Source organism: Anser anser, assembly GCF_964211835.1.
Source record: "Anser anser genome assembly, chromosome: 12".
Taxonomy (NCBI): Eukaryota; Metazoa; Chordata; class Aves; order Anseriformes; family Anatidae; genus Anser; species Anser anser.
The window spans coordinates 7,943,776-7,967,532 of record NC_139733.1 but is presented as its reverse complement, the minus strand read 5'-3'; the positions used below and the strand labels follow the sequence as shown (position 1 = coordinate 7,967,532).

Here is a 23,757-nt window from a genome sequence, read left to right as displayed (position 1 = left end):
CGCGTGCTAAAATAAGGCAGCACGTTGGGGACGAGGTGTGCTGTGCTCGGGGAGCCCCACGTGGCCCTGCCGGGCTGCACGAGCGCTGGCTTGGCGCGGTGAGCGGGGCGCGTGGGGCCCTGTGCTGGTCCCCTCGCGTGGTGGCAGCCCAGGGGCAAGGAGCTGCCACCGAGGGCAGGGTTTGGCTCCTCCATCTGCGGGTGCCCGGGCAGAGGTGGCTGCGGAGGCATCTCTCCGTGACCACAGGCACCTCCTGGGCACAGCTTTGGGCTCCCCACCCTGGCCATGCTCTCCCTCCCGGGGCGGATGGTGACTTGCTGATGTGTTTGAGGCAGTTACAAACGAACCTTGCCTCGAGGGACCTTAAGCACGTGGAGAAAAGCCCCAGTCCTTCGTGCCTCCTTCATCCTGTGATTCCTTTTCTTCTGCTCTCCTTGGGGAGCAGGAGTGGCTGCAGGGGAATGGACCCAGCAGCACCTTTGCCACTGTCTCCGTGGGCACGATGAAACTTCTGGAAGCCTTCCCAGGGCCGTGCCGTACCCCGAGGTGAGCGCTGGAGGCAGGATGGTTCTCGGCTGGCGCTCAGCAGCAGGAGCGGCACGGCAGAGCGAGGACCCGTGCTGACTCCTACATTTCTCACGATGCAAATGCAAGCAGAAAGGCGAAGTTACAGGCGGGTACCGACATTTTTCACACGTTTTGGCCCAGAGGCCTTGTTGCCCTGAGTTGCTCAGAGCACGGCATATCAAAATGTTGCCATCAGGATTCGGTGGGGCTCTGCCCACCTCCCCGGGGCCTGCTTCCAAGGAGGTAGCAGCGGTGGCTTCCCTTCGTTCCATCATTAGAGAGCTCAAATCCTCCTTTTCCTCAGAGGGGAGGACTTTAAAGTATGCTGTATGTCTCAGCTGCTTTGTTCTGTGTCTTTTGTGATGGCTTGGGTTTGGTGTAGTTTTTTTTTGGTGGGATATTTTTAATTGTACATGCGGAGCCCAAAGAGCACCCGATTCCCAAGCCTGCTCAAGCAGAAGAGTACGGATTTCAGCGGGCTTTAGTTGACGCGGAGAACAAATATTCTCACAGAAGACCTAGTTTGGGAAAGAGAGAAGCAATGGGGTTGGGAACAGCCCCTGGCAGCGTGAGCGTGGGACAGGGCCAGTGCTGTGGCGGTGCCCGAGGGCTCTGGGCTGCCCCGGGTTCCATCCTGTGGCGCTGGGCACGGCACGGCTGAGCAACACCCGCTGCTGCCTTGCAATTGCAGCCGTGGGTGAGTGGGCATCAGCACGCACGCTGCTCCAACAGGGCTCGGCGTCTGCGAGGTAACTGTGAAATTCCCATCTTTATGTAATTTCCTGACTCGCCTGCAACTGTTAAGCATGACCAAGAGTCATCTGTTTGCCGAGAGCAAATGGAGCATCAGGAAAAGGAGAGCAAAGTGGGGCTGGGCAGCAGTGTTTGTAAGAAACGTGGGCTTTTCTTTGGGCTGGGAGTCGGGACAGCGTGCCCAGTCTTCAGAGCAGCAGCAGCAGGTTTCTGGGGTGCCCCCAAAGCCCTCCTACCACGGGGTCTGTTGCGATGTGGTGAGGGTCCGTGCGGCGCGGGTCCGCCTGGGGCTGCGGGGGACGAGGCCCCACGCGCGTCTGTCGCTGCAGAGAGGGCAGCTGGAGAAGGAGAAGCCGTCACAGATGCACATCAAACCGAGCAAATAGCCCTGTTGTTAACTAAAAAAAAAAAAAAAAAAAAGCAACCATTTTACGTGGATGTCACCATTTCATTTCAGCTTCTTGGCTTCGTTCTTGCTCCGTATTTTCATTTTATCTTGAGATTAAAGATCTCAGCCGCAATAACGGCCCCAGCCCCGGCAGGCAGCTGCAGACATCGGGCTGCACCGTCAGAGCGGCTCAGCCCCATGGCGGGCTGCGCAGGACTTCCCCGCTCCCTGTTCCTCCATGCCCGTAAGCGTTGTGCTGAAGCACATCAACGCTGATTCTGCTTGAAAAGAGGCAGACGCTGGGGTCTGGCAGCCGCCTATCGTTCTCAAGACGCCGATGCTGAGGTCGGACCCACCGAGATGTTTTGGTGGAGCTGGGACCGGAGCGGGATCGGCCCGGCTGGACCCCAGCAGGGGGGAGCTGCCAGCCGCGCTGCCCAAGCTGTGCTGCAGGGAAGGGGATGGACGAGGGCACGCAAGGCCCCGGCACGGGAGGGTGATGGTGTGTGTAATTGGGGGAGTAAAAGGGCTCATCCGTCTCCGCTGTAGCCATCTGCGTTCCTTTTTGCAGCCTTTTACTGTAATAGATTATTGACCTGCACGGAAGCGTGAAAGATCAGGGGAGTTAATTTTTCAAACTTACCACTTGATGTATTCCATAAAGGTAGGTCGTTTAATTAAAATACTTCTGCTGCTGGATTCGGAACTCGTGATCTTGAGGCTTGGAGCAAGGCCTATGGTTTTTTTTTTGTTTTTTTGTTTTTTTTGAAAGAGCAGTCATTTAAAGGAGTCAAACAGAAACTAAAGTTCCCAGTTATCTCGGAATACATGGATTTCAGGGTGAAAATGCTGGCAGGGGCCAAGTGAGGATGTAGAAATAGAACATAACAGAGGAGGAAAGAAAGGAAAGGCTGAAATCCCTGGGAGCCGTGGGTTACTCCCAGGATGACTGTGAAGATGCACGTGTGTCTGCGTAGCACGGGCTGCCCCCAGCATGAAGGTGAGGCCCTTGGTGACATTTTCCACGAGCTGGGCAGCCAGAAGAGCCCAGAGGTGACACACACACCGCCCACAGGGGTGTAGGACAGCCGCCTGCTGGGTGTGAGGTGCAGGCAGTGAGTCTCGGTCGCGGCGCATCCAGCCACCTCGGTGGGGAAGGTGATCTCTGCTGGGAAAAGGCTGCCATTAGCTCTACAACTCTGAAAATGTTATGTAATTTCGCAGACACCGTGGGCCATCAGCTTGTACTGATGGCTCTTCAACGTGCTTTAAAAATGATCCATCACGGGCATGAAATAGGTTCAAACCCCAAAGGAGGGAGGTGGTCAGGGTCTGCCCTCACTGCTGCTGTTCTGGCTTGCGGGGGGACACAGCGATCCCCGGGGGGTAGCCGGTGAGGATGCTGATTTTCTCCTGCTTTGCAAGCAAGCGGCTGCTGCCTGGCAGACGTGGGGCTCTCTGCAGCTCAGAAGAGAGCAATCAGACAGCTTGAATCTGCTTTTATCAGAGGCAGAAAATTGCTCGTTGGATGGCTGGGTATTTTAGTCAACACTGGTGCCTATGAAAAAGCAAGGTTTTGATTAAATAAGATTTTTCAGATAAATTTAGCTTATCATGGGCTTTTTTTCCCCCTTTCTAGCGGAAAAATGAACAGAATACTATAGTTCTTTTCTGCAGTTTTGCTAGGTTTCTATTTGCAAGCATTATTTTGCTGCAGACTTGAAATCTTCCACGGACAGGTTCCAACGGCTTCCAGAGAGGAGCAGTTACTCCATCAGTGCAGGCACGGTGACAAAGGCATGAAATAATAGCACGCAGCATCTTGCTCCAACGTTGTGCCCATGCAGCAAGAGGAGCTAAGAGACAGCGATCGGGGCCGGGGCTCCTGGCGGCCCGCTGTACGTCCCCTGGGCGTTCTTGCAGAATTATTGTTATGCAGACGGCGTTTGGAGATCCTCCCGCTACTGTTAACCTTGGCTGAGAGCTACATCCTGATAATGTGGGCTGTGAACGATAAGGCTGCCTGGCAGGCTGATAAATCTGTTTAAGGAGGACTTCTTCCCCGAGTAAATTACAATGCACGTGGATCGATTGGAACAAAAACGAACGATGTGTTACTGCTTTATGGTTGGGGGGATAACGTCCCCGCTCTGTGCTGCTGGGCTCGCTGCAGGACAGGACCACGTCCTGTCTTCTGCGTGGCTCACTGATGGTCCTCGCAGCCTGGTTCGCGGTGGGAGAGGCTCAGAGTGGCCATCAGGAAGGATTTCTTCACGCAGAGGGCAGCTGGGCACTGGAATGGGCTGCCCAGGGCAGTGGGGAGACCCCAGCCCTGGAGATATTTGAGAGACGTGGAAGTGGCACCAAGGGACGTGGTTCAGTGATGGGACTTGGTTGGCCAGGCTGCTGGTTGGGCTTGGTGATCCTGAAGGACTTTGTGGGATATTTTCTACTGGCGTAGCAGGGATTGTATTTTGTCATTTTTTGTCTCTTCAGCCTTTACCTTTTGCAGTCAGTGGTTGCCACTTCTCATCCTCCAGCACTGCCAGGAGCTCCCTTGCTCCTGCTGGGTGTGTTCAGCTCCACGTCCCCCTTCCCCATGTTCCTGCAGTGCCGCCACCAGCCCCAGGAAACCCTGCCCAAGAAGGAGTGCCGTGCCTCCCCCCGGCAGCCCCCAGTGCTTTGGGGGCTTTCTGTTCCCCTTCTTCCCGGCAGGGTCCTCACCGAGTCCATCCGTGGCCTGTAAATGATTCAGATAGTTTTATAAATGTCACATTACAGGAAAATAAGAAAATATGGACCTTCCTGGGGATAGCCGTAGCTAATCTTTGAAAAACAGACCCAACCCTCTTCTGGTTTAATACTGTTGGCTATATTTTATTGCGAATAGAAAATCTTCTTAATTCTTCATCCATTTGGATTCAGTCTCTTGGAACTGAGCTGGTAGTTAATTTAGCTCTTTCTCCAATATAAAAAGAAAAAAAAGAGGAAGAAACAGTAGGGCTCGGTGAAAAGAGAAAACAAAAGCGCTTGCAGCCGCTGAGACTCCCTCTCCTGTTCCTCCTATTCTTCCTACTCTTTTCTGGCACTTTTTTTTTCTTGAATACGCAGAGCTGCACTGGCGCTGTTTGTCCCTCAGTATCACGCTCCGGTGCCCAGTCTGGAAGGTTTGTTTCTCCCTATCCGTAAAGATGTTCAAGAGGCTGAGTCTGTCCGGGCAGCCTCGTCCACGGCTGCTTGCTGCAGCCGGGGAGCTCTGGGAGCTGCTGGGGCGCTGGCGTAGCACCAAACGTATGGCGGTGGCCCATCACCAGGAAAAAAAGAGGAGCACATCCAGCGTGGAAACAACAGCGGGGATGAACGCGGAGCAAAGCGCTGCTCGGCAGTGGCTGCCTTTCCCACTTGCGTTTACCTCCCCAGCTGCTGCTGCGCCGGCTGACGGCGCCTCTGCTTCCCACCTCTCCTGGGAGCCTGGCTCGTCCCAGAGCACCAGCAGGGGCCCGGTGAGAAGCAGCACTCCCGGACCCCAACTGCGGGCAGCGGGAGGGCTGCGGCGTGCCGTTTTCTCCCAGCAGCCCTGTGGCACCCGTGCTGCACAGATGTTATTTCTGCAGCAGCCGCTTCTGTTGCTGGATGTACATGCCGTGCGGTGATGCTGCCGTCAAACAGCCCCTTCCCAGAGAGACCAATGCTCACCCGCAGCCCTGGGAATCTGTCCCGGGGCTTTTAGACGAGCCAAGAGCATCAAAATTATCTCTTCTATATCCTACTCTTTTTTTTTTTTTATCTAATGAACTGGAAGGAAATATGTTGAGTGGGGAGGAATGGCTATATATATTCTCCAAAAGGACCGGTTTCAAAATTTTGGACAGCTGTGTACCCTTTTTTAGCAGCCCCTTCACACAGCCCACACAGCACCCAGCACTTGGAATTGGGCTCGTTTGGAAATATGCTTCCTTGATTGCAAAATAGTTTAAATCCTTTAACTTAGAAACATTCTTGCGACTCGAGAAGATTTTTAGCTCAGTAAATACAGAAGGTGCTTCCTGCCGCATGCGGCTCTGCTAATTTTGGAAGTGGGTGGAAAATGACTAGGGGGCAGAGAATAGAGGCACATTTGGGGGATTTTGGGTCATCACAGCTCAAAGCACGGGCTGCGGGTGCACAAGGACGCTGGTCAGAACAAAGCATCGCTGCCCATGGCGCCTTGTGGCACCTTGGTGCTGTACCCCTGCCCAGCCCGCGTTGCACAAGCGTGCAGCCTGTCTGCAGCCAAGCCCCTGGGTTTCTGGGAGGAGAAAACTGCCTCAGACAGTCTGCGTTTAAGAGGCGAACTCTAAAAACCGAGCAATTCAAGAGCCTGCATAAAGCATCCCAGAAGGATTCGTTTGCAGTCCCCGGGGTTTCAGCTGCTGGCAGGGGGAGACGCCTCCCTGGCAGGGTTTCGGCAGCAGGGGTTGTGCCGCGGGTTTTGTGGGTGCCCTGCGTGGCACCACGGCACGGAGGCGACATCGGTGGCCCCGTGAGCCACGAGCCCGCAAATTCTTCGTGGTGCAAAGCAGCTGCCCGTGCTGGCAGGAGCATTTTGGGGTCTGAAACGCTGAGTCAGGAGCCCCTTCCCTTTCCTCCCGGAGAAAGCTCCGTGGTTTCTCTCGCGCTGCTTTCTCCCCATCGTGCCCGCATTTACTGGGCTTGTCCCACCAGCGCTGTCACGCAGTAAGCCGGACTTGGCAAGCACACGCTCGTTCCTCGAAGGAAAACGAACAGGAGCGTTGCTATTACTCATCAGTCAAAGACTTTCAGCTGGATTAATCCCTCGCTGGCTGATGTGGCGGTGGTGACCGTGGTGGATGCTGCCTGGCTGCAGGCCAGCACCGCTGCCCGTGGCCAGCACTGGGTCCCCTCTCGATGCCCAAGTGAGCAGCTTGGTGGGGTGTAAGGGCAGAAATTGGGAGGAAAAGTTCCCATGTGGGGGTTTTTCCATGCAGGGGCGTCTGCAAAGGGAAGGAGAAGCTATGGCAGGGCTCATTCTGGCGATGTGTGACTGCAGCGAGCTCACCGTGCACTGCTTTGAGTCACAGCACTGCGGTGTGAAAGCCGCTGATGTGTCGCCCGCATCTGCAATAGGGCCGGGCAGACACTATCAGCCCCATCAGCCCGGGGGGGCTGCAGGGATAGAGGAGAACAGAGCGACGCCGGGAAGCCTTGCTCCGTTGCTTGTCAAATGCTATATTTAGTGACGGGTTGGAATAACCTCGGTGGTTTTTGGTGAGGCTGATCTGTGAGCCGCAACAACACTAATGCTTGCCCGGGTCATGCTAATAAAGTCAATTAGCGTTGAATAAACTCTGCTGAGGGATGAGGTCCCGGCGCTGCCTTGCCCTGTAGACGAAAGCGCCTGCAGCTTCATGCTGCTGCGTTTGCAAGCTCACCATTCATGGGGCGCACAGATCCTGCCTCCCCTCTTCCACAGCATCCTGCAAAAATCGGCATCTGGGCTGAAAGCTGCCTTGCAGGGCTGCTGTTCAGGAAAGGCTTAAGAAAATCTCAAGTGGTTGATATTAGAGATCACAAAGCCTTCTGCTATCCCCAAAACCAAAGCCTTTCCCGTTCAGGCAGCTCACTGGGTGAACCAACCCTTCAGGGGGGCAGCCAAAATAGAGCAATAGAGCTGCAGCGCACACAAGGTTAAAAACGCCCCGGTGGGGATGTGCTCGGGTTGGGACTGCCACTGCTCGTCGGACCCCTTCTCTCTGTTGGCACCCGACCCGTGGAAGCGCCTTTTGGCGCAGGTCGGTCCGGCCAGGGCCGCTGCCTGCCAAAGGGAGGGGGCTCGGCGGGCTGGGTTTTGCAGCCTGGTGCCTGCAGCCCGCAGAGGAATTGTTTTGAATGGCCCTGGAGAATTCAGCCGCGATAATGGGCTAAAGCCGAGGGGAGGAAAGCATTAGGCGGCCCTCGGGTGGCAGCATCCAGGGAGCAAAATGAATTAGCACCGGTGTTCATCTGAGAGGAGCGGGGGGAGGCGGCTGGCAGAGATAACATCTTTCATTAGATCGGTGGATAAGGGCTGGAAGAAAAGCAGCCAAGCGCTTGGGTGCAACGCCGTGGAATTAGGATGGGTGGCGGGGGGGAGCCGGGGGTGGTCTGAAACAGGTCTGGCGTTTAATGGCGAAGCATGAGTCAGCCCCTTTCGTTTAAACCTGCTAAAAGCGTTCACGTTACAGACAAATCTCTGGGTTTCCTTAGCGCAAGGGTGCTGAGCCTTGGGAGCTGGGTTCCTGACGGGCGATGTCCCCGTCCCCACTGCAGGAGGGTGCGTGGAAGGGGCGCGGGTGCCAGCAGACCTCCTAAACGGGAAGGCTGGAAGGATGCTTGCTGTTAATTTGGATCTTGATTCAGATAGCAGAAGTGTTTTCCATATTACCCAGGCACCCATCTGTCACAGTGATGAGCCCTGCACAGTGCTTGTCAGCAAATAAATGAAATATTCTTGGGAGATTCGCTGCGTTTAATGCTGGGAGACGAGACCCGGCTTGTAGGATAGTTACACCTCGCGCTGCTTATCTGATTTTGTACAGGCGTCGTGCCGGTATTTTAATATCCATCGCTTCGACTGTGTAAAATAATACCGGGGAGCACAAATAACAGGGCAGAGCCCTGGAGCTGAGGAAGCAGGAGGGGTCTGTGTGGGGCTGAAGCCACTGCTGTGCCTCTGCCGGGGCGCTTGGGGCGCAGGTCTGGGTGCTGCGGGGCGGCTGGCATCTGCTGGCGTGGCGGCGCTGGAGCTCGCCGGCTCCATCATTAAAACAAACCCTGCCGGCGCCGGGGGATTCAGCATTTAATTAACTTGCCAGGCGGTGATGTTGACCAAAATGATGCAGGAAGGCTTCTATTGTCGTTAATTACAGTTTTGTCATTGCCCATTAGTGGATTAAAACAATTGCTGGGTGCCGGCCCGTTAGGGCTTGGCGAACGCGGCTTTGGCCACCTGCCAGCGGGTGCCAGCCCGGGGAGGGGACCGCGCGCGTGTCCCCTGGGCAGGGGCCTCGGGCACCGCGCCGCAGTACTGCAGCGCCCTGCTGCTGGCCCCGCGCCCTCCGAAGCGATTATGAGTGCTGTGAAAATTAGCCCCTCGCCTCTTGAGGCTGATGAGCTGCAGTACGTGGGGCTGTTGTGACAATGCCCAGTTTCAGCTTCCCCCGAGGCCCTGCTGGTTGGGGCAGCTGTGCCCCGCTGTGGCTCCAGCCTGGGACCTGCAGCGTCCCCAAGCACCAAGACGGATGCCCAAGTGCCTCTGCCCCGTGCCGTCCCCGTGCACCTCCCCGCAACTCTGGGGTTGGGAAGTGTCAAGCACTAAGCCCAGCCCGATGGTTGTTACCGTCACGGGGTCTGGGTAACCTTCTGTGGATTTATGAGCACATCAGCTGCTCGTCGCACGGTGGTGTCTTGTGCATCTGGCTGAGCCGCGTTGGCCGTGGTGGCTAGGAGGTGACCGAGGCCCTGTGCCAGGGACTGCAGAGGTCTCTGGGATCCCAGAACCAAGGAAGGGCCAGAAGGAGATGGCGCAAAGCGAACTGTGCCTGGCACCGGCGTCCCTGGGGCCCAGCCTCACAGCGAGTGAAGGCTGGGGGCCGGCGTGCGACCTCCCCCAGTTCTGCCTCCTCCCTGTGCACGAGCCTTCCTGCTCGCCATCGAAGGCGAGTGGCGTTTCAAGGCGCGACTTCCACCATCTTTTTGGCAGGGCTATTTTTAACAGAGATCGTTCCCTTCTCCGGTTCCCACTGTGGCTCCACAAAGAGCCCCGTCACGTCTGCTGGAGCGGGATGGCGAGGGGGGAGCTGCCTCGGCCGGGACGGCTGCTGCAGGGAGCGCGCTTCCAGCCAGCCCTCCTGCGCTCCCCGCAGCCAGGATCACCCCACGCTCACCTGGTCCTCCGGTTCACCCCAAAAGGGCTGAAGCGGCCGTGCCCAGCCCCTCATGCAGAGCTGCGTGGCCAGCACAGGCTGGGCAGGATGGGCATCGCGCGCGTGGGCGCTGTCCCAGGTGGGCCGATCGCCTCCAGCATCCTCGGGAGCCAGCTGGCAGCGGGCACGGCACCGCGGGCAGGAGCCAGGCCCGGCTGTCCCCGGCACAGCCACGTCCTCCCCTCTGCGCCGTGCCTCCCCTCGCGGGGAGCTCTGCCAGGGGGAGACGGTATTCCTGAAAGACAAATGGAAGGCCGGGCGTTTCCGTGCGGAAGGGGTTCGATTTGTGGCAGACAATTACATTTTCTTCCACCGCCTGAAATAATTACACGGCAGAGTGTGGCAAGGAGATCTGATTCGGAGGCAAAGTGATGAGAGCCAGTTCTGAAACAAAAGGAGACAAATGCAATCAGTAAGATACAATAGGCTGCACTTGCCCCTTAATTAGACTTTCTCTTTGATTAAGCAGTAATTAAATATTACCATGCTGTAAGCTTTTTTTTTAAGGCCCTCCTTTTTTTTTATGACCCTCCAAAGCCCCAGGGTATCTTGAAGATGCTCCTATGAAGAGCAGGCAGCAGAGCAGGGGCTGCCGCGGGGCCAGGAGGGGTGGCAGGACTCAGCCCACCAGACCCTTCCTCGCAGAAGAAGACCTCCCGCGCCCGAGCGTGGGCTGGAAGGCTGCAGCTGGGCCAGGCGAGCGCTGCGGAGGTGACAGCAAGCCCAGAAGCGTCCGTGGGAAGCCCACTCCGAGTCCCCGGGCGCTGCAAGCTGCAGAGCAGCCGTCACGTTCCCTCTGTGGGACACAGCCAGCTTGCAGCCCCCCGCGCAGCGTCGTTCCCAGGCTGCTCCGGCCGACGAGCACCTCTCCGGCAGCCTGGCAGCTCCTCTCCGGCCGCTCCTCCTGCAGCTCGGCCGCCGTGAAGCAACGGCTCGACGCAAAGGCGGGGCGGGAAGGAATGACTTTGAGCACTTGGCTGTTCGCAGAACGAAAAAAGAAAAAAAGATTTTAAATGATGAAACATCAGAAGTAAAGCAAATGTCAGGGCCCTATTCCTGGACATTCCTGTGTGGGTAAAAATAGTCCTTTCCCAACTCAGAGGGGGAGAGTGCTTCTGATCTATTAGTGCAGGGCTCCTGCCTCCTCCCTGCAGGCTTTCTGCCACTTACAGCCCCAGCTGCAAGCTGCTTTTTCCAGGTCATAAAATGACGGCTCTTGCTGAGAGCTTCACTAGACGAGATTGTCTTGTTCTTTTCCGCACAGCGTGTACTTTGGGTAATATCTTTGGGAAGTTTTTTATGTGCTCATGTACCCAGTATTTTCTGATAACCTAGAAAAACGATCCTTCAGCATTATGATTATGCTATTAAACCTCCGTTCCTCTATCGTAGCAAGGAAAACAAATCAGAGCAAGAGAGAAGCTGCATGGGACCCACCAGCGGCACGGTCACTCGGGTGGTGGCAGCATCAGCTGGGATGTTGGCCGCCACGATGCCGCCGTGACGGGCACGCGTGGAGGGGGCTGCAGGAGCCAGCAGCGCGACGCACTGCCCTCCTGGCCGAGAGCAGGGAGCAGAGGGAGCCTGGGCACAGCCCCGCGGCAGGAGGGAGCAGTGCCGGCGGCGAGGCAGGGCGAAGCCACCAGCGCTGGCACCGCTGGAGGCGAAGCAGAGGGCTGCAGAGAAAAACGGGGTGGGGGCAGCACCTGCTCCTCTGGGCTCGTCCCCAGCAGGCTGTGGCAGTGAGGGTTTGCCTGGCTGGGGGACCCAGACTTTTCCTCCTGAATTGTGCCGGGTGGTCCTTCCCCACGCTGAGTGCGCTGCTTTGGATGCACGATGCATTGCTTTCAGTGCCCAGCGCGCTGCTTTGGATGCGCGATGCATTCCTCCGATGTGTGTCAGCCACTTAGCAGCCCAGAAAGCAGCAGTCTCCTCATTGCCGCGGGACTTTTCGGCCGCTTTTACGCGAGGAGCCGGCAGGGCTGGGCATCCCCAGCCTGTGGGCAGCAAACCTGGAGCCAAAGGCAGGGTCAGACTGGGTTTGTTCCCCCTTGGAGAGATGCTGAAGGTGCTTTGGTGTAGTCAGTGCGAAATCTAGTCCTTACCATTAACGCTGAGGACAACAAAGAGATTGCAAATAAAGGGAGAATGATTTGCATGTTGCCAAGAAGTGCAATGACTTTTCACTCTCAGTCTAGATGGGAGAAAAAGGATTTCTCCCTGGTTTCCAGTGCTTAGCAAGGCTCAACCCCCTGGCGTGTTGACTGTGCTGAAAGTCCTTGGTCGTGCTGAGGTCGGGGCAGCAGAGGGGTTGGAAATCCTGTCATAGCTGGCATTCAGCAGGGCATCCATCTCTGCTGAGCCCCGGAGAAAGGGACACCCTGTTGGCGCGAGGCTCCCCGGTCGTTAACGGAGCTCTTCCTTTCCGTGCCTTGCAGAAAAACGAATGGCTGTGTCTGAACTGCCAAACGCAGCGGCTGCTGGAAGGGAGCCTGGCGGACCCTGCCCCGATGCCGATGCCTGCACCGAAGCAACCTGCGAGTGGCTCCCCCCGCCACCAGCCGCCGGCAGCCGTCCCGCGTGCACCGGCACCCCCCGAGCCGGCAGCGCCCCCCGACCGCCAGCCCTCGCCCGCCAGGAGCCTGCGGGCACCCGAACAGAGCCCGGCCCCCAGCCCTGCCCCGGAGAAGAAGCCCCCGGCGCCAGCAGAGGAGAAGCCGCTGCCCAAAGCTGCCCCAGAGCCTTCCCCAGCACCCAAAGGGAAGAGCATCAGCACAAAACCGGAGGGGGAGAGCAAGGTGGGACGGGCGCCTCCCGAGGCACAGAGGGCGAAGGAGCAGGAGGTAAGCGCCCTGCCCCTGTGCTCTGTCCTCCCCGCAGCCGCTTTGTGCCAGGTCAGAACACAGAGCCTGCTGTCAGACCCTCTTGTCTCCCGCTTAGGTGCTTCAGAAAAACGGTGAGGCCAGAACAAAACGGTTTCCAAATTTCCAAGCTGCTGTGGAATTTCGCACGCTGTACAGCAGTGTGCGATAGGTGCCTTCGTTTTAGGATGATTACATTAATTGGTGCGTAACGCGACAATTCAGGCACTCCTCAGCCCATTGATTTTGAAGGGCAGTTGAATGTGTCGTTAAATGAAAAGCTCCTTTCAAAACATTTCCAGCTTGTGTTGCAGAAAACGACATTCTCAAGCTCCTCAATCCTTTTTTTTTTTTTTTTTTCCTCTTTAATTGAATACTCTTTGGGGAAAAGCTTGGCTGCACTGGGATGCTTTTCCCTAAGGAGCCATCACTGAAACTGCCTTCACAATGTCCCCCACGGGCAGGGGGCTGGCTGCCCCCTGCCATCATAGCCCTTGGGGAAGAGGCTCCTCGCCCCACTGATGCTTTGTAAATCCCCCGGGATCCGTGGGGCCTCCTGCTCGTGGAGTCTCGGGTGCTTTCCCCGCTCCCTGGCACAGCGCTGAGTCTCGCCCCAGCGCTGCTTAACTGTGCCGTCAATTAAAACGTCACATTTATTTCTGCTGGCATCTAACGAGGATCCCCGGGACTGCCTTGTTTCTCTAGGCTGCTTTGCAGGGCTGTCAATCAGGGAAATTAAATTTCATTCGAAGCCTGCCGGCCCCAGCACTGCTGCCAGCGAGGCCGCTGTCCCGCAGGGTCGTGCCAGCCGGGCCGGGCAGCGCGCCCCGGAGCAGCCTCTGGCTCCTGCCCTGAGCCCCGGAGCAGTTACGGTGCTCCCACTGCTGCCAGAGGCAAAGCCCTCCCCTTCCCCGGGGATGGGCCCGTGGCCATAAATATCCCATCTGAGCTCAGCCACCACTGGGTCTTTAACACAAACCAAAGAATATCACCGTAGCCAGCCTTCTGGTGTTTCCTATCGGGTGGGGTGGGGGACGGGAGGGTTCCCAGGGCCCCCTCCCACTTGGGGCACTCGTGGGGTCTAATGCTGCTCTCCTTCTCACCTGTAGGATGGGGGCAAGCCTTACCCCCCGGACCTGTCCCGCAGCCCCCAGAGCCTGAGCGACACCGGCTACTCCTCGGACGGCATCTCCAGCTCGCAGAGCGAGATCACAGGGCTGGTGCAGCAGGAGGAGGAGAAGCTGAGCGGCACGGGGCTGGCGGGGCAGAGCCCCCCGAGCCCCTCCGAGCTCACCAAGCTGGAGAGCAGCATGAGGCCATTGCTGGAGGCTCGGGGGGCCCCAGCAGAGCCCAGCAAGGGCTCGGAGCAGCGGGAGGAGCAGCGACAGCGGCAGCGGCCCCGGTACCTCTCCATCACCCCCGAAGCCTTTGACTCGGACGAGGAGCTGGAGGATATCCTGGAGGAAGACGAGGACTCGCTGGAGTGGGAGAACCAGAGGGAGCAGCGGGAGAGCATGGAGTCTTCGGATGAGTTCGGCAGCAAGCTGCGGCACGACTACGTGGAGGACAGCAGCGAGGGGGGCTTCTCCCCGGTGCCCACCCACCCCAAGGGCCGGGAGGAGGTGAGCGACGAGGAGTTCATGCGGAGGCAGATCCTGGAGATGAGTGCAGAGGAGGACAACCTCGAGGAGGAGGAGGAAGAGGGGGGCTATGGGCGCACCAAGTACAGCGCCTCTAAAGCCGACGCAGAGAAGAGCAAAGAGCCCCCCTTGGCCAAGAGGCACCTGCCGCACGGCCCCAGCAGCCTGTACAAGGAGGAGAGGAAGGAGCTGGAGGCAGCAGAGGGCGACGACATGAGCACGTCCCAAGGGGGCCTGCGGCGCTTCAAGACCATCGAGCTGAACAGCACGACCGGCTACGGCAGGGAGATGGAGATGAGCCAGGATGCGGACACCAGCCTGGAGCGGGAGCCAGAGCTGGAGATGGAGAGCCTGACGGGCTCACCCGAGGAGCGCTCCCGCGGCGAGTACTCTTCCACCCTGCCGGCCACCACGCCCAGCTACACCTCGGGCACCTCGCCCACTTCCATCTCCTCCCTGGAGGAGGACAGTGACAGCAGCCCTAGCCGGCGGCAGCGGCTGGAGGAGGTGAAGCAGCAGAGGAAGGCTCGGCACCGCTCGCACGGCCCTTTGCTGCCCACCATCGAGGACTCATCGGAGGAGGAGGAGCTGCGTGAGGAAGAGGAGCTGCTGCGGGAGCAGGAGAAGATGCGGGAGGTGGAGCAGCAGCGCATCCGGAGCACGGCACGCAAGACCAAGCGTGACAAGGAGGAGCTGAGGGCGCAGCGGAGGAGGGAGCGCTCCAAAACTCCCCCCAGCAACCTGTCCCCCATCGAGGATGCCTCCCCCACTGAGGAGCTGCGGCAGGCAGCGGAGATGGAGGAGCTGCACCGCTCCTCCTGCTCCGAGTACTCGCCCTCCATCGACTCGGAGGCTGAGAGCTTTGACGCCGTGGCCTCCAAGCTGTACAAGTCGGGCAGCGAGTACAACCTGCCCACCTTCATGTCGCTGTACTCCCCCACCGAGAAGGCGGAGAGCGGCCCCAGCCAGCCCGCCAGCAAGCCCCTCAAGAGCGCTGAGGAAGCCTACGAGGAGATGATGAGGAAGGCAGAGATGATGCAGAAGCAGCAGATCCAGCAGGCCCAGCAGGGCATTTCCTATGGCAGCACCTACCAGCAGGTGGGGTACCGCGGCACCGAGGGGCAGAACGGCTTCGAGTACCAGTACGCGGATGAGTACGGGTATGAGGGCAGCCCCGCGCACCCCTCGCAGCCCGACTATCCGGGCACCCTGTCGAAGCCGGGTGCGGTGTACGAGGAGATCCTGCAGACCTCGCAGAGCATCGCCAGAATGCACCAGTCCTCCTCGTTTGACCTGGCTCTGGAGCAGGGAGACAAAAAGAAAGGGCAGGAAGAAGCGTACCAGGAAAAGCAATTTCTGAACGCTGAGAGCGCGTATGCTGAGCTGATGAAGCAGAACGGGGGTCCCCTCACCCCTGGGACCAGCCCCACGCAGCTTTCTGCTCCTGTCTCCTTTTCTGCCTCCGAGGGCAGCAAGGCCGTTCCCGATGTCCAGGTCACGCAGCATTTTGCAAAAGAAGGACAGGACCGGGCCAAGCTCCAGAGCGCCCCAGCAGCGCCCAGCCCAGGTCCCAAGCCCCTGACAGCGCCTTACGCCTACAGCAAAGGTACCAGCGCAGTCACAACAGCGGCAGCCGGCCCCGCCAGCACAGCACAGATCTACAGCTCTCCAGAGGCCACAGCTTCACCCGCCAGGAGCTACGGCCCGGTGAAGAGCTCCATCAGCTATGGCTCACAGACGGAGGATGTCTCCCGAAGCAAGGCAGCGGTTGAGACCAGTGTGCAAATGGCCAGGGAGAAGCTCCAAGCGGTGAGCGACAGCAAGCCCCCACCGGCCAAGACGTACCCATTCTTCAAAAGCTCCAGCCCCCCGCTCTCACCAACGTCTCCTACTCAGAGTCCCACCCGTGCTGTCCCCAGGGCAGCCGTGCCTCCTGGCCCCACCACCAAGTCCACTGCCGAGTTCTCCACGCAGACGCAAAGCCCCCTCCTTGCCTATGACATCCCCGCCACCACTGGCACCTCTGCCTCTTCCCCCATGGTGGCCCAAGGGACGCAGACGCCACACCGGGCAGGCTCGCCTCGCCTGGCCCGGCAGCAGTCCTCGCAGGACGCGCCCTTCATGCTGATCACGCTGGCGGCCGACGCAGCCAGCCAAACCAAGCCGCCAAGCTCCTCTGCGTCCCCCACCTCGTCTCCCACCAGGACGAGCCGGCAACTGATTCCACACGGGTACGGCCAGGAGCCGGAGCAACCGCCGGGTGCATACGTCCGGACGCAGCACGGGAAGGAGCAAGCCCAGAAGGTGCCTGTGACTTCAGGCGCCGACAGCATCGCAGGGCTGTACGGCTGGGGAGCGCTCCCGGCAGAGAACATCTCGCTGTGCCGCATCTCCTCCATCCCCGGCACCTCCCGGGTCGAGCCGGGGCCCAAGGTGCCGAGTGGTAGTGCCGTGGACTTGCGAACAGCTCTGAAGTCCGCCCCCATCATCATAACAGACCAAGGCATGGATCTCACCTCCTTGGCCACCGAGGCCAGGAAGTACTGCCTGACCTTGGACCAGATCCCAAGCCGGCAGTCCACGGCCATCCAGCCCCTGATCATCAACCTCAACGCCCAGGAGCAGCCCCATGCCATCATTGCAGCCTCCAGCACTGCCGGCCTCGCCATCGCCTCCCCGATGCTCATCTCCCAGCCCAAGCAGCCCGTGGTCTACGGAGACCCTTTCCAGAGCCGGATGGACTTTGGGCAGGGGACCGGCAGCCCGGTGTGCTTGGCGCAGGTGAAGCAGGTAGAGCAGGGCGTGCAGACGGGCGCTGTTAGAGTCAGCGGGGCAGCTGGCCCCGCGCATGCTGGCAAGCCCGAGCCGGCTGCTCCTCCCCAGGCAAAGTTCTCGAGGTACAGTTTGCCCAGCCAAATGGTGAAGAAGGATGTGCTCATCACGCAGACCAGTATCGCGCAGAGCGTCAGCGGCCTCCCTCAGCCGTTCCCGCAGGAGCAGGGCTCGGAGCTGTACCGGGCAGTGCCAGTGGAGCTGAAGACCCAGAGCCCTCTCCTTGCCCTGGGAGGGAAGAAGTCCCAAGTGATGATGGTACAGGTGGAGGACATGGCAGGCGGCCCGGTAACCAAAGTGCTGAAGGAAGAGCCCCCAGCCAATGTGCTGGACCTCACGGGTGTGAAGGCAGAGAGCCAGGTGGCCTGCTGTGACGTGGTCTACAAGTTCCCCTTCGGCAGCAGCTGCACTGGTGCTTTCAACCCCACTTCCAAGATGCCGGAGAAGAAGGCTGGGGATGCGGTCCCCAGCAGGAAGGCTGGTGGGCCCCTCTATGGCAGCAGGGAGCCGGAGCTGCCGGAGACCTTCCCGTACCGGGAGCAGCCGGCGCCTGCTCTCTACGAGGAGCAGAAGTTTTACCCCACCGGCACCTTTGGGAGGCTCTACTCCTCCATGTCAGACACCAACCTGTCCGAAATCGGGATGAACTACTACCCCCCAAAGGGGGACCAGCCCTTCCCTGCCAGTGAGGCTGCCGTGGACTTGAGCACCATGAAGCATTCCTACAGCGTCGGCTTTGCTGAGGGGGGGTACCTGGGCCAGGGGCTGCAGTACGGCTCCTTCTCCGACCTGCGCCAGCCCACAGAGCTGCTGGGCCACCCACTCCCCATGAGGAGGTACAGCTCGGCCTCCAACATCTACTCCGATTACCGCTACTCGCCCCGAGGGGACCTGGCCAGCTTCCAGGAGTCCAGCCTGGCCCACTACAGCGCCACGACTGCGCGCGAGATCAGCCGCATGTGCGCCGCGCTCAACTCCATGGACCAGTACGGGGGCCGGCATGCCAATGGCCCCGACGTGCTGCCCTATGGCCCCAGCAGCGGCAGCGGGGGACTGGCAGCTCAGCCGGGGGGTGCCGTGGCCCCAAAACCCGGCGGGATGTTCAACCCTAATGTCCCCGAGGCACGGCAGGGCTTTGGCAGCCTGGCACAGTACAACGTGCCCGGCATGCGCCTGGGCGCCATCAGGCAGATGTTCCCGTCCTCCGCCACCGTGCGGGCAGCCGACGGCATGATCTACTCCACCATCAACACTCCCATCGCCTCCACGCTGCCCATCACCACCCAGCCAGCCTCTGTGCTGCGACCCATGCTGCGCGGGCTGTACCGACCCTACGGCCCGGCCGGCGTGGCCACCGTCCCGCTGGCCAGCCTGGCCAGGGTGCCCGTCATCACCCCCCGCGTCCCACTGGCACCGCAGAGCCTCTACCGCTACCCGGCCCCCAGCCGCCTCCCGGCCGCCTCGCTGATGGAGACGCCCGTCTACCTGGGCAAGCCGGTCAGTGCCACGGCAGGCACTGGCCCCACCGCCAAAGCCCCCGCCGGCCCCGCTGCTGGCTTGCAGAGAGCAGAGGCCTCGGGGGCTGCCCCCCGCGCCGAGGGGCCGGCAGTGGGCGCCAAGGAGGGCGGGCAGGCAGCCCCCTCGTCCAAGCCACCCTTGGAGGGGATGCAGCGGGAGGAGCGGGAGCGGGAGGAGGAGCGGCAGCGCAAGCAGCAGGAGCATGTGCTGCAGCTGGAGCGGGAGCGCGTGGAGCTGGAGAAGCTGCGGCAGCTGCGGCTGCAGGAGGAGCTGGAGCGGGAGCGCGCCGAGCTGCAGCGGCACCGGGAGAAGGAACAGCTGCTGGTGCAGCGGGAGCTGCAGGAGCTGCAGTGCATCAAGCAGCAGGTGCTGCAGCAGCAGCAGGAGGAGCGGCACGCGCAGCTGGCGCTGCAGCGGGAGCAGCTGGCCCAGCAGCGCCTCCAGCTCGAGCACATCCACCAGCTGCAGCACCAGCTGCAGCAGCAGCTGGAGGAGCAGAAGAGGCAGAAGAGCACCTTCCCCAGCACTGCCGAGCCTGCCGCCCGCCCACCCGAGGGACCCGCTGAGGCACCGCGGGGCCCAGCGCACAACGGGCAGGGGTGGCCCCCACCCGGCCAGGCGCTGCCTGGGGGGCCGGAGGGTGCTGCCGGCTCCCGCTACCCTGCGCCACAGAGGCCTCTCAGCAGCTCAGCCTCGGACATGTCGCTACAAGCCGAGGAGCCCTGGGAGCCTGGCCGGGGCATCAAGAAAAGGAACTCGATGCCACGGCTGCGGGACGCCTACGAGAAGGAGGCGGCGAGGAAGACGGCAGACAGCAGCGTGCAGACGGACGAGGAGGACGGCGAGGAGCGGTACCTGCTGTCACGGCGGCGGCGGTCGCGGCGCAGCACTGACTGCAGCGTGCAGACGGACGAGGAGGACAGCGGGGAGTGGGAGCAGCCCGTGCGGCGCCGGCGCTCCCGGCCATCGCGGCACGCTGAGGCCAGCGCCGAGGGCAAGGCGGACGGCGCCGCACGCTGCACGGCCAGCATCGGCATCCAGACCATCAGCGACTGCTCTGTGCAGACGGAGCCCGACCAGCTCCTCCGTGTTTCTCCCTCCATCCACATCACCACCCACGACCCCCGCGTGGAGATCGTCAAGTACATCTCGGCCCCGGAGAAGACGCAGCGGGGCGAGAGCCTCGCCTGCCAGACGGAGCCCGAGCCGCCCCCCCAGCCCGGCATCGTGGTGCCCCAGCTCACGGTGCCCACCACCATCACCCCTTACTCCACCAACATGCAGATGGTGAGCACGGGCCCCCTGGACCCCCATGCTGTCCGGCAGCAGACCCTGGGCAAGTTTGAGAAGAAGAAGCCAGACCCCCTGGAAATCGGGTACCAGTCCCATCTGCCAGCCGATTCCCTCTCCCAGCTGGTGACCCGCCAGCCGCCCCGCTCTCCCCAGGTCCTCTACTCCCCCGTGTCCCCCCTGTCCCCGCACCGCCTCCTGGAGTCCTCCTTCGCCACCAGCGAGCGGCTTAACAAGGCTCACGTCCCGCCGCAGAAGCACTTCGCTGACTCGGCCCAGCGCCAGCAGACGCTGCCGCGCCCCATCAAGACCATGCAGCGCTCGCTGTCCGACCCCAAGCCCATCAGCCCCACCTCGGAGGAGGCCGGCAAGGACAGGTTCTCCCTCTACCAGCACCCGCTGCTCCCAGGCACCCAGGTACACGCACATGGGGTCTTGCTCAGGCACCTGCCCCGGGGGTTCCTCTGCTGACAGAGCACGGTGTCCCTGTGCGTCGCACGCACCCGCGTCCCCTCTTGGTGGATGTCTCTCCTCACTGGGGACAGGTGTGTCCCCGCTCCGCATCCTCCTCCTGGGTGTGCCCGACCACGCTGACCCGAGCTGAACCTTTTTTGATGACATTTCAGCACTGTCAGGAGAAGAGGGGCAGCGCTGGGCACGCAGCCGCCTGACACGCTCTCGGTCTGCAATAAATAGACTTTCCCTAGGAGACCAGCTCCAGGAGGCACCTCAGGCCATTTCAGTTTCATTAGTGCTGCAGCAATTAATATTTTAAAAGGTTGGCTCCCTGCAGCAGCTGATGGCAGCCCGTGTGCATGGACACGTGGCTCCAAGCCGAGCCGCAGGAGGTTCCTCCAGGTCTGTGGGTACTCAGGGGGGCCGTGGAGCTCCGTGGGTGGCACAGCTTGTCCATGGAGAGACGGATGGGAGCTGCCACCCCACAGGCAAGCCTGGGTTTTCAGTTGCCCCAGCTGCGTCCCCTTCCTCTCCCGAAAAGCAGGCACAACACGCAGCTCAGTTTTGGGTTGCAGCAGCTCTCGCTCCCATCTGCAACCAGCCCCATTTCACAAGTGGGGAAACCAGGGCACAACCTGGCAAAGCCCTTCCTTACTGCAGCAGTGTAGGGGAAGAGCAGGCAAGGGATGGGCTGCCCGGTGTCCCCAGACACGAGCTGCCCCGCCTGGGGTGCAGCAGGGAAACGCAGCCCTCGGAGAGCCCCTGGCTCAGCGGGCCCCGTGCAGCCACTCTCCTGCCACATTTCCGAGCCCTGCTGCGAGGCGCAGGGATCTTCGCAGCGCTCGGCGGTGCTCCTCTGCTGGAGCGCCCACGGCCAGCCTCGCACTTGGCTCACTGCCACTCCTGGTAATTATTCATAGAAAGTGCCCTGCCTGTTACTTCCATCCTATTTATTACAGTTTTACGTAAACGCCGCTTTCTTGGGGCGTGAGGGAACGCGTGCGGGGCCTTCGTCCGGTCTGCACAGCCACGCTGGCAGCGCTGCCTTGCCCCAGGGGGCTGGGCGACCGCCACCCACGCTGCTGATGGGTTTCCCTTGCCTTTGCAGGTGGGTGGGCTGCAGTCGAGCCCGCTGGCGCGCAAGGTGAAGCGCACGCTGCCCAGCCCGCCGCCCGAGGAGCCCCACGTGCCCCTGGGCAGCCCGGCCACCCCCCAGCTCTACCTGGGCAGCCTGGCCCCCAAGGCGCCCCCCGGGGCACCGGTCACCAAGGCCAGCCTGCTGAAGGAGCTGGACCGTGACCTGAAGCTGGTGGAGCACGAGTCCACGAAGCTGCGGAAGAAGCAGGCGGAGCTGGACGAGGAGGAGAAGGAGATCGACGCCAAGCTGAAGTACCTGGAGCTGGGCATCACGCAGCGCAAGGAGTCGCTGCTGAAGGACCGGGGGACGCGGGACCACCCCTACCTGCGTGGCCTGGCCGACCGCCGGGACTACCTGTCAGACAGCGAGCTGCACAGCCTGCGCCTCGCCGCCTATGACAGCGCCAGCCTGCGCCCCGCGCCCGCCGGCCAGTACCCCGACTTTGCTGCCGCCTCCTACAGCGCCTACCCCTACCCGGCCCCGCCGGGGCCCCCCGCCTTCCAGCCCACGCACCCGCAGCCCCCCCAGTTCCCGGCTGCCAGCACCGCACAGGACAGCTTGCAGGCTGCCCCGTTGCCTGCCTTCGCCTCACCCGGCGCCTTCCCGGCCCCCGGGGCCGCATACACGGAGCTGGGCACGCCGGCCCAGCCGGGCTTCCGGCCCCAAAACCCCTACCAAGCCCAGGGCGCCTTCGCTGGCACAGCCGGTGTGCCTGCAGCGCAGCCCGCGCTCTTCCAGAGCCCGTCAGACACGCACCAGAAGCCACGGCAGACCTCGCTGGCTGAGCTGGAGCAGAAGATCCCCACCAACTACGAGGTCATCGGCGCTGCCACCAGCTCCTCTGCCGTCCCCGACGCCACCTTCAGCGCCGCAGCAGTGAGCAGCGGCTACGAGCAGTACAAGGCACCCGAGGCCCGTCCAGCTGAGAGAGCTGGAGTCACGCAGGGCCCGTCAGCCAGCTTCTCCTCTGAATCCCTCTACACCAGCCTGGAGCAGAACATCCCCCGTAACTACGTGATGATCGAGGACATCAGCGAACTCACCAAGGAGAGCCCACCGGTGGATGGGCAGAAAGCGGAGCCGGTGGGCACGGGCGCCAACGGCCGCCACGGCAAAGAGAAGAGCGAGCTGGGGGATGCCGAGGGCTCCGGCCGGCCCTGCTGCTATGCCAAAGCGGAGGAGGAGTCCGAGGAGGATGTTTATGACCACCACGGCCCCGAGCATCGCGGGAAGAACAGCTACCACCGGGGCGTGGAGAGCAACGGCAGGGTGTCGGGGAGCTCTGCGGGCTCCTACTACTACGGGGATGGTGAGTACCGGCACTCCTCGCGAGCGGACAAGCATGGCTCCGGCGTGGCACTGCCAAAGCATTCGTCCAAGAATCTGGCACCCGCCGTCGTCTCCTCTAAGCGCAGCAAGCACAGGAAGCAGGGCATGGAGCAGAAGATCTCCAAGTTCTCTCCCATAGAAGAAGCCAAAGACGTGGAGTCAGACCTGGCCTCCTACGCTGTGACAACGTCGGTCAGCAGCAGCAATGTGGCCTCCAGGGCCAAGAAGCTGCAGGACGAGATTACCTATGGCCTCAAGAAGAATGTCTACGAGCAGCAGAAGTACTATGGCGTGTCCAGCCGGGACCTGGTGGACGAGGAGGAGCGGGTCTACTCTGCTGGCAGCAGAACTCGCTCCTCTGGCTATGGGCTGGAGAAGTCCTCCGGCCGTGACACAGTCAGCCGGAGCAAGTCCTACGAGCGGGAGGGCGCAGAGAGGTCCCAGAAGGGCAGCTCCAAACCCTCGTCCCTCAGCATGAGCCAGAGCCGGGGACGGGCTCCGGTCCGCACTCAGCCCTCGGAAGAGGAGAGCCCCATCAGCCCCCTGGGGAAGTCAGTGGGGGGGTCACGTTCGGCGGGGGGCCCTGGCCCACAGTCATCGGGGGACCCCTGCTCCCAGTTCTGCTCCAGCCACTCGTTGCCTGATGTGCAAGAGCACATCAAAGATGTGCCAAGGAACCACTCGTACAAGCACGAGGAGGGCTACGGCATGGACGATTCCCATTGCGTTGTCTCGGACAGCGAAGGTAACAGCTACCCATGGTGGTGAGCACCCAGAGCATGGCGCTTCCCCGGGGCATGCTCGTCTGCAGAGACACTCTCATGGCCTCAGTTTGCTTGACACGTGCCTTCCTCCCCCCTTTCCAGTCCTTGTCCGGGTGTTTGATGTTCGCCGGTGCTGCCCGGTGCGTGCGCGGTGCCCCATCCCGTCCCTGCCGGCGCGGGCTGTCCCCTGTGTGTGTCACGAGCTGCTTGCCTTCTCCTGCCTCATTGCATGGCTTCAGCCCGGGCTGCGTTCCCAC

At 61.0% G+C, this 23,757-nt stretch overlaps 1 protein-coding gene and 1 long non-coding RNA gene across 7 annotated transcripts in view; one reads left to right on the top strand and one right to left on the bottom strand.

The window, feature by feature from the left end:
* Positions 1 to 23,757, top strand: part of BSN (bassoon presynaptic cytomatrix protein) — a 75,114-nt gene that overhangs the window by 47,485 nt on the left and 3,872 nt on the right. For all 5 annotated transcript variants that reach the window (XM_083796064.1, XM_083796067.1, XM_083796065.1 and 2 more), the window contains 3 exons: positions 12,111 to 12,515; positions 13,643 to 20,230; positions 21,378 to 23,481. In XM_083796064.1, the coding sequence (XP_083652190.1) occupies positions 12,111 to 12,515; positions 13,643 to 20,230; positions 21,378 to 23,481 (9,097 nt within the window). The remainder of the gene's footprint in view (positions 1 to 12,110; positions 12,516 to 13,642; positions 20,231 to 21,377; positions 23,482 to 23,757) is intronic.
* LOC310880368 lies at positions 5,284 to 22,204 on the bottom strand. 2 transcript variants are annotated; one of them, XR_014571651.1, is made up of 4 exons: positions 11,778 to 12,168; positions 11,379 to 11,684; positions 10,156 to 10,649; positions 5,284 to 10,056 (listed from the first exon to the last, which is right to left on the bottom strand). It is a non-coding gene; the product is annotated as an uncharacterized lncRNA (long non-coding RNA). The 2 variants fall into 2 exon arrangements; XR_014571650.1 differs by lacking the exons at positions 11,379 to 11,684; positions 11,778 to 12,168 and adding an exon at positions 22,164 to 22,204.